Source organism: Apaloderma vittatum, unplaced genomic scaffold (genome assembly GCF_000703405.1).
Source record: "Apaloderma vittatum isolate BGI_N311 unplaced genomic scaffold, ASM70340v1 scaffold14768, whole genome shotgun sequence".
Classification (NCBI taxonomy): Eukaryota; Metazoa; Chordata; class Aves; order Trogoniformes; family Trogonidae; genus Apaloderma; species Apaloderma vittatum.
Window position 1 is genome coordinate 11,789 of NW_009731331.1, and position 14,680 is coordinate 26,468.

Consider the following 14,680-nt stretch of genomic DNA (forward strand, 5'->3'; position numbering starts at 1 on the left):
TGCGGTGTCAAACACAGTTAGGCACGGTACAATTTAATAACTGGCCAGCACTGATTGCTTTGCAAACTAGACTCTGCAGGGCAGAAATTAGCTTCCTGAGCTAGAGTAATGAATTTTTTTCTTTTCCTTCACCACTGCAGGTGACAGATCATCCATCCACCTGCGGTCACACAATCAAGCAGCAGTAGTAAAGGAGTATCGGAGTGCTATAGCACGACATTCAGCAGGGCTCTATGTTTAATCCTTCGCTTACTGTTCAAATATCTACAGTCCTCTAGAAAAGCAGCAACTTCCAAAGGTGCCGAGCGGGTGGGCACTTCTCAAGTGCCATTCATCTCTGTGCAGAAGGCCTGTACGCATTTTATTTTCAGGGGCGACGTGAGTCATGAAGTGGTATGTTAATAGAATCTTCTCTGTTTATAGATATAGACTATTTATTTTCTAAGTCTCTTCAGTGCCATCACAAAGATCTTCAAAGATCTTCTTACTGCGGAACTGCTCCTTCCATTCACATTACATTTACACATCACTTTGCTGAGCAACAGGCACAGAATTCCTTAAGGGGGAAAACCCTGCAGAAAGCCTCCAAAACCTACCAACATTGCCTTCTCCATGTACATTAAAAAGTAGGGTAACTGGAGCAAGAACAGCAACCTATGTGGTTTGCCAGTCTTTCAGACTGGAGCACAACAAACAACCGGGTTATTTCATAAACCCAGGAATCTAACGTCAAGTTCCACATAGAGAAATTGAGGGAGATCTCCTCACTAAACTGGGATTCATTTTTCAGTGAGAATTATCAAGGCACAAAGATGCTCCTGTTTGCTTTGATAACCCTCTTACGTGTGAAGGGCAAGCAGTAGTTTCATACCACACCAGCAAGGATTTTGTGACATCTTCTGCAGGTGCCTATCGCAGTGAACTCAGACTGAAATAAAACATTGGTCCCTTTCCTTCTAAGGCTCATCGAACAATTGCAGGTCTAGTCGGACGACTATTTCTCCTGTTGGGACTTCATGCAGAAGGAGACACTTTGTAACTGGTCCCTTTGAACCCTGATCCTTCTTAATGTCTGCGACACGGATCTCTGTTCTGCCCAAAAAGTCTGAAATGCAAAAAGACAGCACGCTCAGAAATGGCACAACTGTTTTATGTTGCAATAAAATGCTAATTCGCAGGAGTTAAGCTTCCATCTAAACGAAACAAAAGAAGAAAACAAGTCTTTGGTCCAACTATTTTTTTGCAGTTGAAGAAGGCCAAGGACTGCCAATCCGCAGAGACAAGGATTTTAGCTAGACCCCATTAGACAGCAGCAGCATTAAAAGTAAACGGTACCATAAGCAGAAAAATCCACTGTGTAATTTACAGCCATCTTGCTTCAGCAGCTTATTTATTTTATGATACGTTAGAAAAGAAGCCAAAGGCCATGGCACAGTTCAGACCGAGTGTGAAGCCCTCTGGAGAGGATGGTGTCAAGTAGTGCATCACACCAGCAGTGAGGTCAATGGACCAACTGGCGCTGGCCACATGAGTGACAGTCCTAACCAAATACTTCCCAAGAGATTATGCCTCCAAAATACACTCTTCAATGCTCCGTTTGTTTATCCCAGGTTATAAAATAAGAATAGGTTAGGAATCCTGGATTCACTTCTGCCACTATTATTGCATATTAAGGGAACTTCATGACATTTCTTTCCCTCCTGCATTAATCTATCCATCTGTAAACAGCACCCAGAGGTTTTTTAACACTTAGCAGAATTGCAAACCACATTTTAGTTGTTGTCAAGCTGCACAAGAAAGGAAACTCCCCCAAAAACCAGACAGTGCTACAATCCTTTTATGCTGATACTAGATGACTCCACTGGGGAGACAAAGGTGAGTAGGTTCCCAGTATACAGAGCGTTGGAACTCGATGATCTTTAAAGGTCCCTTCCAACCCAAACCACCCTTTGGTTCTACAGTCGACCTTAGCAGGCCTGTACCTCTTCCAAACGGGAGATTTCAAAACGCCCTTAGAAGGGCGGCAGCCCGCTACGTACCATCTGGGGAGAACTGGTCCCTCTCAAACACCGTGATGCAGAGCACGTCCTGCTCCAGGTCTTTGATGAAGAACTGGCAGTTGGAGTTCCACTTTGGGTTGAGGGTGTCCTGTATTGTCTTCGTAATGTGGCACTGAGAGCCCATCGTCACCTCGCAGTATGGGTTACTCTTTCCTGGTATGATGGAAACAAACAGAAAACAGTAACCGCATTTTTAGGCGTGTGATCTTCCTCCTAAATATCCTTCTGCTCCTACAGTTGATGCACAGGAGAAAGACTGTGGCCTCAGAACCATTATGATGAACAGGGACACTGCTCTGCAAGGTGCTGAGCACCTTCCACTCTTCATTTCAGGACCTGATGACTTACAATCTCTTACAATATGGCTTATGTGGCAGAAATTAAGTTTGTCTAAAACAAAAGCTTAATGCAGTACAACCGTATGACTACTACTGAACTGCACAAAATCATTTCTGCATATTTTAAGTTCATTAAAACTGCTTCATTAAACAAAAACATGTTTTGGACAGAACTTCCTTCAAAGCTAGTCTGATAAACCACGCTATGAAAAAATCGAGACACTTACCATGGGACCTGCAAGGTTTTAATTCAATGCCTTCAACAATATTCACCATCAACCTCCCAATGCCTGTTGCTCTTTGTGAGCGAACTGCGGTGAAACAAGAGGAGAGAGAAAAGTCATTAACGTATTTTCCTGCCCATGGATTTTTCCACAAAAGATGAGACCTCCCTGCCATCCCATGCTGTACCTAGGTAGGCTTTTTCCCTCTTCTTCTTTTCAGTCTCTATGTACAGTTCTGAAGCAGCTTTGATCTTCTGAACCCAGGCAGTCCTTCAGAAGGAAGGGAAAGAAAAAAGTTACAAAATATTATTTTAATGTTTCCTCCCTGGTGCACAGCAGCCGAAAGTAAAGCTGTCCCTCTTTCCCAGCCAAGTCTCTGACCCCATCACAGGCTTTGCTACATTGAATCTGTCTGCCTGGAAGAAATCTCACTGGAGTTTAGAGCACTTACAGGAATTTAACAGTCCCAAGCCAGCAGATCCCACTACACAAAGCAAGCTCAAGAGAACTGCAAGAAGGAGGAACTTGGTGAGAAACCAAAAGGTATAGATAATAGGTTTGCTTTCATCGAGCCTTTTGCTTTGTTGTAAAAAATTATCTTCTTGTAGCCAGCAGATACAAGACAGCTGTGTTGCAGACATGGCCACTTTTCTTGACCCCTGAGGTTTCATACCAAAATCCTTCTAAGCCTTGGGACATACGAAGCATAACTCAGAGAGTACACAGATGATGAATGACCTTGGTTCCCTACTGGGCATTTTATATATAGTCAACTGAAAGACTAACAATGAAAAAGCATGGAAGAAGGGTACCAAGGGATCTTAAGGCTTTAGAAGAACTGCTGTGACATACAAGAGAGCCTGAGACCCAAACCAAGGCATAATGAGAGAGTTTAAAAGTTGTGGATCCATTTCTGATCCAAAAATGAAGGGCTGCCACTCTAGAGGGCATTGCTACTTACTCTGGCCTGGATTTGGGTCTAAACACTCACCTGTACTCGGCATAGAGAGCTGTTCAAGAAAACAAAACACTTAAGGATAATTCTGCTTTCCAGCTCAGCCCTAAATGGTAAATGGCAGCTTCAGAAGTAAGTGAAGCCTTTGATCACAAAGGTCTTTTAAGATTAAACTGGCAAATTAATCACTCATTGATGCTAATACATTATTTCTGAGGCTCTTAGTTAAAAGCAAGTGAATAATGGAAGTACCTCACTTAAAATGCTGCATTTATTATAGTAAGCAATTCTGGCACAAAAGACAGTCAAAAGCTGTATCTCTTATAAGTAAAAGCATTTGACTACAGTGTCCAAATTTGGAAAGCAGTCCCTGTGGGTTCTCTCTGCAGTGAATGGAGAGAGGCAGGCACCTTCAGAGGGCTTCAGTATATGAAGATCTGGCTTCTTCCACCAGTGGTTCCCTGTAGCACGCAACAGAGTGCAGAGTTTAGATGTTTCTGACTACTGCTGTGAGTGCTCTGACACAGAACAGATGGTTTTGCTATAGTCTGATTCGTGCAACGGATCCCAAGTTGAAAAGGCTGTGTCAACTTTCATTGCCAAGGGTTTAACCACAATGCTCATCCGCTCGATGGCACAGCGGGACAGACAGCACCCCAAAGGACAAATGGGATCCATAAAAGTACAATCTTTTGCAAGAAAAACTATATGCATAAATAATATTGAATAACACTGTCAGGCAGGCAGGAAGTAAAGATTGTCTATATTATGGGGGAGGGGCCTGTGGCACTTTCAGCTTTCATTTTTTAACAAAAGTTATCTTCCAAGGCCTTACAGTATAAGGCCTTTTCAGTACAAGACAGCATAATCCTGTCTCCATAAGCTTGCCAGAAATAAAAATCACCAGCTGAGGTTTTGAGACTGTCATTCCTTTAACTGTTTCAGTCTGAATTGAATTGGATGAAAAATAACTGGGTTTAGTTTGTTAGGTTTTTGCTTCAAGTTCTAATTCTGACCTGTTTCTCAATGTCATTCAACATACAGCCATACAAACGCGTGCACTGGCACAAACAAAAAGATGTTAACAGAATAATTCCTCCCTGGAAGTGTCCAAGACCAGGCTGGATGGGGCTTTGAGCAACCTGGTCTGGTGGGAGGTGTCCCTGCCCGTGGCAGGGGGTTGGAACTGGATGATCTTTAAGGTCCCTTCCAACTCAAACCATTCTGTGAGTCTATGATTCAATGAAGATAGGATTGCATCTTTTGGCTGCCTTATGCTAACATAAAATGTTGTGAAATGACCTATATGACCTTTCCTAGCCATTTCACTGTCGGTCTTACCAGAAACATCATTATTTCTCCCTGCTTTTCATATATTCATTATCAGCTTATTCTCAAGCAGAAGGAACTCTCCAGTCTTGTGAGATAAACTGCTTGGAGACTGCTGTGCACATGTACACCACATATGTTTGCGCCAGACTTGTCAAATTCAGCACTAACCTGGCCTGTGCAGGTACTCACCTTTCATTAATGCTTTCCGCCCGGAGCGTATAGACTCTATCAATGTGGGAGATATGGAAGATGGGCTCATCTCCAGAAGGGTCTGTGGGTAATTTTACTAGTACTTCATTAAGAAAAATGGGCTGTAAAACATTAGGCAAAGCTGGAGTTCTACCACATAATTCTGAACAGATACATTCAACACAGAGCAATGTACAACAGATCCATCTTGTGCATGCAGCATCTTTTCCCTTCTGCCTGCCTCCTATCTTTCTCCAGAAAAAAAAAATTTAAAATCTTATTATCAAAGATATAGGTGCCTCCAGAGTCTGGGAACACTTCTGAAGTAATCAAGCAGCCTCATGAAGCATCGCAATCTCTCCTTGCCCACAAAGAGCGGCAAGCACTGCTCCCCCCATCACTCCCTGACACATGTGACCTCTTGCTGCAGAGGTCTTTTTAGCAAAACTTCAAAAGCATCTTTTCTTATCTCGCTAAAGCAAACAAACAGCTTTCTCACCATCACTCCCTGGAATCCTCAGCATATGCCAAAGCTTTTAAACCTCTTCTATATAAAGCTTACTGCCCACACATTTGGTATGGGAGCTGTTGCCCGCTATAGGCTCTGTTAAAGTACAACCGTCTTAGTTGCCATTTAAGAGCGGTACTTACAGTTTTGTACATTTTGTATTGCAGATTAGACTTGGGGCTGAAGACCTTGTCTGTGCCAGAAGAGCCAAGAGGTTTTATGATCTGAGTCAGGAGGAGGAAATCGTTGAACAGAAAGCCATACAGTTCCTTGTTACTCTTGGCTTTGTAGAGCTTCCCACTGTGCAGAAACTTGCGCGGTCCCAAGCAGTTTGTAACAGAATTAAATACGAGTTGCTGCGAAAAGTAGAAGAAGAAGAACAACGCACTGTATAAAGTAAAACAATCGAGGTTCCCCTGAAAGAGATCAAATATAGTTTTGAGTCCTGACATTGATTTCCATTTGTGTCACAGGGATGACGAGCAATGTCTCTGCCTCGCGCAGGATAAGCAGTGCAATTCATAGAAAGGCTACATGAAAAAAAAGTTTGAGGCAGCCCATCAGTTGCACGGGGCATGGTCTGGACAGTCCAAGACAAGCCAAAAGCATTTGTGCCTCCTTTTGAGTTTCTCTGCCATGCGCATGCATCTCCGTGAGTGGAACTGAGCTGAGGATGACTTGTCCTGGATTAGCAGTAGCTCTGCGAATAGCCTCTCCAAACACTGAGCTTTCTTAACAAGGACTGGATTTCTGAACTGTGTTTGAATTTCATCTGTTAAACACACCAAAGGAATTACAGGTAGCTGGTCTTTGTTCACCCACAATACCTGGGGTTGGAGGACAGCTGCTGACCACTGGCTGGAACTGGCAGAATTTAAGACTCATCTGCAGTTTGTTACCAGATGAGTAGAGGCTTTCCCTTTCCTAAAGTGGTATTTTCAGGTTTATTTTCACTAGGTGGTGGTACAGTTTTTGCCATCTCAGTCAGTCAGACAGCGAGATCTGGAGTGGCTCCTTTTGCAGACAGAAAACCAGGGGAAGGCTGGATTGTTTCTCGCCACAGATTCAGGGCTGCAGCTACTGGCACTACTGTGTCAGAAGGAGGCCAGTTGGTCTTTCAGGTAATATTTTTGGTGTCCTAGGGCCGATATCATGTAAGGAAGATAAAAGCAGCCACCTTCATTCAGGTACTAGTTGTAGGACAGCTAAATGTGTCTTTGACCCTTTAGAGATTGTCATGCATGTATTTCCCCTGAAACAGTTAGATTTCATAAGATGTAATGCAATTATTTCCAGTTTATAAACCAACCAGCTCTAATTACTTTTTTATCTTCTGGAACTGAAAACTCAATGCATACTTTGAAAATCAAGTTGTGATCTGTCTGCCTCTATTATCTTCACCAACAAAATATCCTCCATCCTTCTGCAGGACATACCGACACAATATTCTCATTATAGTTTCAGTAGAGAAACTTAGCATGGGACCTGAAAAAATAACATGTAATAGGAGGCAGTGATTCTCTCTGTAAAGTCTTGAGAGGGATTTGATCAGTATTCTTGAGTTTTCAAAATGTGTACCATTTTTTCTCAGGAAAAATATTTTCTGTGATGAGTTTTAAAGCACTCCAAAGTGGTTAGGTATAGCTTCAGGAGTACAAGAAGCATTGGATTTTAAAGAGCTATGAAAATGGAAAGTCATGATTGAAAATTGCAGTGCTGAACCTGGTGCTACTCCAGAGCCAGGCAACAAAAGCAGCGTTTATCATATGGAAGGCAGTAACACGAGCAGCAAAAAGTGTCACATGCAGGGGTGAAAGGGAGCCAAAGAAAGACGGAAGCAAAGGATTGAAGATTATATGACTTGATTAATTACACTGTTTGTCCCCTGATGCAGTGCCATAAGTGAGCCATGGTTTCTTCCCGACTGGTGGAGAAGTGCGCCCACATTTGCGTTACTCTAGACAGGACTTTGTTTACCTCCGACAGGCCTTCACACTGAACGTGAGCCTGGATCCACTCCAGTCTATCTGAATTTTCCTTCTCCCGCACGCCTTCGTTTACTTGAGAACATAATTCTTCTGCTTTCTCAAGAGCATGCTTCAAGTGACTGTGGTCAGGGTGGTTTTCGGGAGTGTTTTCTATTATCTACAGATAAATAAAATACATTAGCCTTATCCATTAGCTGCAGTTAAAGTGCACTCATATTGTCAACCCTATACTTCTGTTTTATTTCTTTATTTTCATCAGAGCCAGCCAGTATGTTCCAAATTTCCTTTCCTCCTTGACAAACATGAAAAATAGGAGACAAACTCACAGTTTGTTTATGGATAGCTGCAATAAACTCCTGCCTGCAGAGCCTTTGCATCAGTACACTGCTCACTCTTCTGATGTAAGTATGTAAATTCCAGCCACATACAGAAATACATCCGTGCCTGTTTAAGGAATCTCTTAAAGGCCAACATCCAATTTACGACTCTTTCCTGCGAAAGTCTTGGGCCAAGTTCAATAGCATTATTCGGGATGGTAAGCATTAGGTGACAAATGAAAGTTAGGAAAGGGTTGTAAGTTATCCAGCAACTTAAGCTGTGCAATAAGGCAACTTGCAACAATTTGGCATTCAGGCTTGCACACTGAATGCCTTTTCCCAGGCTAGGCGGAGGGAATGACACTGTGGAAAAAGGCAGAGATGAGCATAAGATCAACCCATTACTCCTGTTACCCGAATTTTCAAGTTTTCATTTAGCATTTATGGACTTCTGGTTCTTTGTGTGAAAGCCTTGGCCTTTTTTCTAATGGAAGTACCAAGTCATTTCACAGAAGCCATATGAGTTACTGCATGTTCTTCAGTGAGATCAATACAAAAGGATACCCCACGTTCCCTGTTACATCGGATATCTAACAGTGACCAAGTCTGACACAAATAGGGAAACTACCCTGCAATTAAACTCTGAGCAAAGCAGCACCAAACCCATCGTCTTTGCAAAAGAACGTACATTTTTAATTATTAGTGGGTATCTTGTTACCCGTTGCATAGGCTTTAGTAGAAAACTTGATAGTGGCATTCCTTTACAGCGAGGATCCATTGCTAACCTCTGAAACATTAGAGAGGTAAAATGGTGTTAGTCAGTTTGTTTAAAACCCTGCAAAATGAGCTCCTCCAAGAAAGGAAAAGGTAAGGCAACAAATGAATATCATGCCCCAGCTAAGTCCATTCTTAGATTGCTATGCCAGTGCAATAGAATGTCTTGTATTTTTTACATGTTCTTCACCTGCCTTGCCTGTACAAGAGAAGGGCCTCTGCTTACTGTCCCAGCATTTAACAGCAAAACCATTATTAAACAAAGTACTTTATGGCTTGATAGTTGTATTCCTTCAACGAAAAGATGTATTCCTTCAATGAGCGCTTGTCTAAAGATTCTTCATTCTAGCCCAACACAGGGCGCTATCTGAGACTATGCCTCGCAAATTAGCAAAACCATATGCTAAGTTTACAGCATCCAAAATCTATGGTGACTGTGGCTTCTCTTACTTTAACAAACTCCTTGAACTCGGGGACTTCATCTGTCTTCTGCTGGATGAGCGCTGCCCCATTGAGCTGGCAGCTACAGAACCGAATGTAAGGCTGCATGTGTGGCAGCTGAGCTGTCAGTATGTCACCAATCATCTTCACGGGCATCTTCTCCCCAGACATCTTCTTACGCACACGCAAAGCCCTGAACAGGAAAAGGTGATGTGTGTTTTATAAGTAGACCACTAAAGAACGATTCCTCACTTAAGAAATAAAATGGTTTGATTTCTTACTCGTTATTGAAACAAAGGGACCCCTGAATAATAAAGAGATCAGCCACAAGATTTATTGCGTACTGTAAGAACACAGTAATCAAGATTACACCCCAAGCCAACACCTTTCCCTCTTGTGGTAACCAAACTGTTATTTGACATGAACTTAATGCAATGCCAGATCAGATACAATATAAAAAGGAATGCAATTTCCTTTTCTATTAGTTTATAAAGAAAGTAACAGGTAACACTCCTCAATGAGGGAAAAAATCCTTACCACTACTTTAAGCTCAAAGCTACTTCTCATTTTTAGCCTGGTTTCCTAAGGAAAGGAGATGTACTGTCATTGAGCTGCCTGCATTTGTCCTCAATTTGTGGGTCATTTTCAAATATATTTTACAAAAAAAGGGAGATATCTCAAAGTTATAAAATCCCTGTAGGTTCAATGAAAATTGCAGGTCAGCAGGGAAAAAAGGAATTTTCTCAATCCTCTTGCTTATGAAGATGAGGGTTTAATTCAACCCTCACTCAGTTTCTCCAGTCATGACCAGATGATCAACCTGTGTGCACGTGCCTCCAAACCAAACACAGCTGGAGCAGCAGGCGTGAGCGAGAAGGACGCAAGCAGGAAGAAACTGGATCCATCAGAAGCCACAGAGAATGAAGGGAGAAATGAGGGTACTTGAACTGCATGGAGTTTCATGGTAGTGAGTTGGGGCTGCAGAAGTTGGAGGTGTTGGGAGGAAGGGTGCAGGGCACGCTGAACACAAATCCAGAGGAAACCAAGCTTCGTTGGTGCTACTTCTCACAAAACAGCTCGTCCAGGTGCTGTAAGCCTACAATAACTAAAGGAATGCATCAGCTAACTCGGAATAAGGGAGGCAGACCTCGTTGTGCCTTGTTTAGCATTCAAGGATAACAGGACTGTAACTGGGTACGGGCTGCAATAATGGAAATAAAAATCTAAGGCAGGACTGTGGGTAACCTTGTCAGGCATCGCTGCTCAGGAGTAGTCAAGTAGATCTTGCTATCTGGAGTGCATGTACACCAAGAGCAAAGTAAGTGCAAATACTTACTCAGCAAAGAAGTGCTGTATTTTTTCTTGCGCAACAACAGTAAGTCACAGCAAGCACTTAATATTTTGTTTTTTCCAACGAGGGAAAAATGCATGGCCCTTTTTGTTACTATTTGCATAAGTGGTAAATATTTTCATGCAGCTAAAAGGAGAAGCTGGGGGGAGCGGCACAGGAATTTGTTATTGAGAAGTATGGGGGGAAAAAAAACTTACTTCAGTAGTTTTATATTGCACATAATCAGCTCCTTCCAATTAACAAAAATCATAGCAACTTCTTTTTCCGTTAGCAGCTCAGATTCCATTAGTGGCTTCTGGAAGATCTACAGATTAAGAAAATCAAGCAATTTAGAAAGTATGTGGCAACTACAATCAAAGCGACTAAGACTGATGATGCTCATTTCCTCAGGTTGGAGGTGAGAAACCTTTACATCAGAGAGTAGCGCTTGACACTCAGGGGAACAGACTTCAAACATGTGCTGGGCCCTAGAGATCCACAGTGTTCCCTGAGAACGTGTTTGTGAGTGGCATTAAAAGAGGCTTTAGAAGAGAATATCCTAAATTTGTGCTGGTGGTGTTAATTATGACCTGGATCAGCTGTTAGAAACATAGGAATTTTAGTCAGAGGTCTCCTCCAAAATATCCCAAGATTACTTTAATAACACAACTGAAAATACATCTTTGGACTCCTTTGTGGAAGAGGTTACAATATATCTCATAGTGTCTCAAGTTTGCCTATGTTGACCTCTTTTTCAAAAAAAGGCTTTCCTCTTGTCAAGAGAATTCTCTAAGAAAGTTGCCTGTACTAATTCCTTTCTCTTCCACACAAGACAGGCACCTTGTAGCATTTTAAAAAAATCACAGTATGTGATAACTGAGCACCACAGTGAATGTGCAAAATGCACTTTAAGAACTTAAACATGAAAAATAAACATTCAAAATCAGGAACAAAAAGAACAATACTTTAAACATCTGTTTTGGTGACAGTGACCAAGAGTTTTACATTAGTTGCAACACACCATACACATATGCATATATATCTCTATACAGATAGATAGAATAGAATCATAGCACTGTTTGGGTTGGAAGGGATAAAGTTCATCTAGTTTTGAGCCCCTTGCCAGGGGCAGGTACTCTTCCCATTAGACCAGGTTCCTCAGAGGATCATTCAGCCTCATCTTGAACACTTCCAGGGCGGGGGCATATATATGAAATTTAATACAGGTAAGCCCTAGAAAGTCAAACACGGCAGTGATATGAGTTTGCACAGTGAAATTATGGATTTGTTTTAAAAAGATGAGTGATTAAAACCTGCTCCTAAAGCTGCTGTACCGTCTTACCTCTGTGACCAACTGCAGATCATTTACATAGTTCTCTTCTGTGACTATGAGCTCGTGGATGTATCCCTGCCTTTTCCTTTCGGTAGGTGTCAACATATCCAGAAGATGCAAGTCTGCACACCCTGGAAAACACAAGATGATCCTAGATTTTACTTACAGTCATTGGCAAACGGATTCAGATCTGTAGCAGTTCCAATAACACTTAATGAACAGTAAACTACTGCCTGTTCAGTTCACTTAATCATTACTGACACATAATGGCACAAGGCTAACAATGCTTCAGGTCTTAGTGACTCAAAACACTGTATTTAACACCTATTTTTTCCCTTTTTTTAAAAAAAAAAAATTAAGGCCATTTCTAAGTGCTAGCTTTTCTCTGACAGCAAAGCTTAGAAGTCCCCCTCACTGCCACCAGCTCATTTCTAACCTCACTCTGAAGTTCACTGTCCTTTTTAGTTGGGTCATTCAAGTGAAGCCACACTGTAAAATAAATCTCAAAATGGATGGCTTTAATAAAAAAAGGGGGCAAAGACTTCATCTGATATAGCTGCCAAAAAAAAGGTAGGGATATCATAAAAAGGAACAGAATTGTTATAGTGACCCTAACGCTCTGATGGGAATTTTAGAATTATATACAAGCCCTCAACTTATTGATACGCTAAATGTATTTAAATTCATTTATCCTTCTAGTCAAGGCAAGCATCCTAAACAAGAAGGTATTGCAGAGCTTATTTACATCTTCACACTTCAATTAAAAATTCCTTCTAAATATTCGAAGGACTTGAGCCAGAACGCATGACAGTCAATGGAGAGCGCTCCACAGATTTCACTAATTTAGAGGCCAAGCCAAAGGGGTTGATTATTGTCCTCCTTTACCTTTAAAGGCATGGGACAAGTTTGTGACTAAGAACTCGTCTCCCAGCAATTTTGTCCTTTTATTTTTGCAACCCACTTCCTTTGTGCTTATCCCGTGTAGATGCCAGAATTTTTATACAAATTCTAGAATTGTAAATTTTATATTCTGGTCTGAATTAGAAGAGAACATTTAATTACAATTTTTTCTGTAAGATGGTATGTTTCAGCTGAGCTTAATTAAATTCTTCTGAGATCGGCAAACAACGTTTTCTTCCAGTTTCACTTTTAAGACTATTTGTATTACTTTTCTGCACAAACTAAAATACATTTCAAAAAGAAAAGATTATTTCAAACAGGTTGAAAACATTTTGCTTTATAAATGTACTATTTACAACTATTTCTAGACAATGAAAATTCTTCAGTTTAATTCTCTCCTTCCAGTTCTGACTGAAAAATACTCAAGAGGACTTTTGCTTCATGGGGTTTGAAATGGTCAAGGGGTTTTTTTATGTTGTTTAACAGCATCAGCAACGACCTCAATCTACTGAGACCTGACAGGGATGACTTTAGATCAGATGTTTGTACGTGCTTTCACGAAGTTAACCACTGCCGCTCCCAATCACATCACACTGCGAACAACTCGTTTAGTTCTTTGCATATAAAGTTAATAGTCAGATAGTATTTATTGCATTTTTAGTTTCCTTAATGTAACTCGAGCTGATTCTGCACTATGTCACTAGCAAGGTCCGCTTGTATTGCGATTAAGTTTTTCATGGACTACTTTCAACTGCTGTTTCAACTAATATGTGCTCCTGGAAAAGCAATGACAGATTTGATTGAAAAAATAACTAAAACGAAAAGAAAGACAAAGAAAAGTAGATACAGGGAGCCAAAGTAGTTTCATCTATGATTAAGAAGATGAAACCAGATCAGATTGGAAGCACAAGCATCCTGAGTAACTCTCCTTTGAGATATAGCACATTGCAGTACTTCAGAAGATGTGACCGAAACTTTGCTTGAAATGAAAAGCAAGTTTTGAGAATTATCAATTTTATGCCAAAGTAATTAAAGCACTACACACTTTTCAAAAGCCAAAAGTTCTATTTAATAAATGGATGCTTTCAGAGCACTTTCTCAGTTATCATGCAAGTCAGATGTCTAATAAACAGAACTAGTTCTCCCCTTGCACTGTCAGCTTCATTAAAAGTGAACAAAGTGTTTAATCATTTTTCTCTAGAGACTGAGGAAGTTCACTGTTCAAAGACGCTGATGACCTTGGTTTCAAGTGTGTTTTCCGACCACCAAGCTTTTAGAAGAAGCATTTAACATTTTGAATCGTAATATATTTCAGCGGCTACCTTGACAGCCAGCCAACTGGGATATAAATGGGCTACTCTGAACTTCAACAAATGATCTACTTTTGAACACTAAATATTTGGGAAAATAGCCTGCCTCAATCTGAGCAGAACATGCAGGAGACACTTTTCTGATTAGGGATTTTATTCATGAGATGCACAAGTACGAAGATTTTTCTTGTATTTGTAATAAAAACACTAAAGAAGAACTGGGCCCTTTCCAAGTGGGAACTTCAGGCCATAGGGCTCTAGCTAGTATTTCACGGACGCCAAAGTACTGGGCAAAGTACTTTTATGAACATCTAAATTCCACTTGCAGCTGTAATAATATCATTCATTAATTCAATGCACTAAAAGGGACTCCTGCAAGGGGCTAGAAAGCACCCTTGATATCAGACATTTCCACCGACAGATGGGAAAGCTCCACTGTGGGTGAAGTACAGGATCTCTTCGTAGAATTGGTTAATGTTTCTAACTTAAAGTACACAAGTCGATCTAGTCGAGAGGTGGCATCCCTGGCGACAGGGAGTCTGGATTAAAATGATCTCTAAGGTCCCTTCCAGCCTAGGCCATTCTATGATTCTATGATTCTAAGTCCCTCATGCATACAGCCATTCGAGTACTTAAAATCAGGCACTGGCATTTGTTTCTTCAGTTGAACATCCCATTCTT

At 41.1% G+C, this 14,680-nt stretch overlaps 1 protein-coding gene across 1 annotated transcript in view; it reads right to left on the minus strand.

The window, feature by feature from the left end:
• Window positions 1–418: 418 nt before the first annotated feature.
• The window catches only part of ITSN1 (intersectin 1 (SH3 domain protein)), a gene marked incomplete at its 5' end in the record, with an annotated part of 67,383 nt that continues 53,121 nt past the window's right edge, over window positions 419–14,680 (minus strand). The window contains 11 exons of the mRNA XM_009875148.1: window positions 419–1,105; window positions 2,040–2,213; window positions 2,626–2,709; window positions 2,810–2,892; window positions 5,099–5,220; window positions 5,750–5,962; window positions 7,584–7,751; window positions 8,600–8,698; window positions 9,136–9,319; window positions 10,675–10,781; window positions 11,799–11,920. Coding sequence (XP_009873450.1) covers window positions 957–1,105; window positions 2,040–2,213; window positions 2,626–2,709; window positions 2,810–2,892; window positions 5,099–5,220; window positions 5,750–5,962; window positions 7,584–7,751; window positions 8,600–8,698; window positions 9,136–9,319; window positions 10,675–10,781; window positions 11,799–11,920 — 1,505 coding nt within the window. The remainder of the gene's footprint in view (window positions 1,106–2,039; window positions 2,214–2,625; window positions 2,710–2,809; window positions 2,893–5,098; window positions 5,221–5,749; window positions 5,963–7,583; window positions 7,752–8,599; window positions 8,699–9,135; window positions 9,320–10,674; window positions 10,782–11,798; window positions 11,921–14,680) is intronic.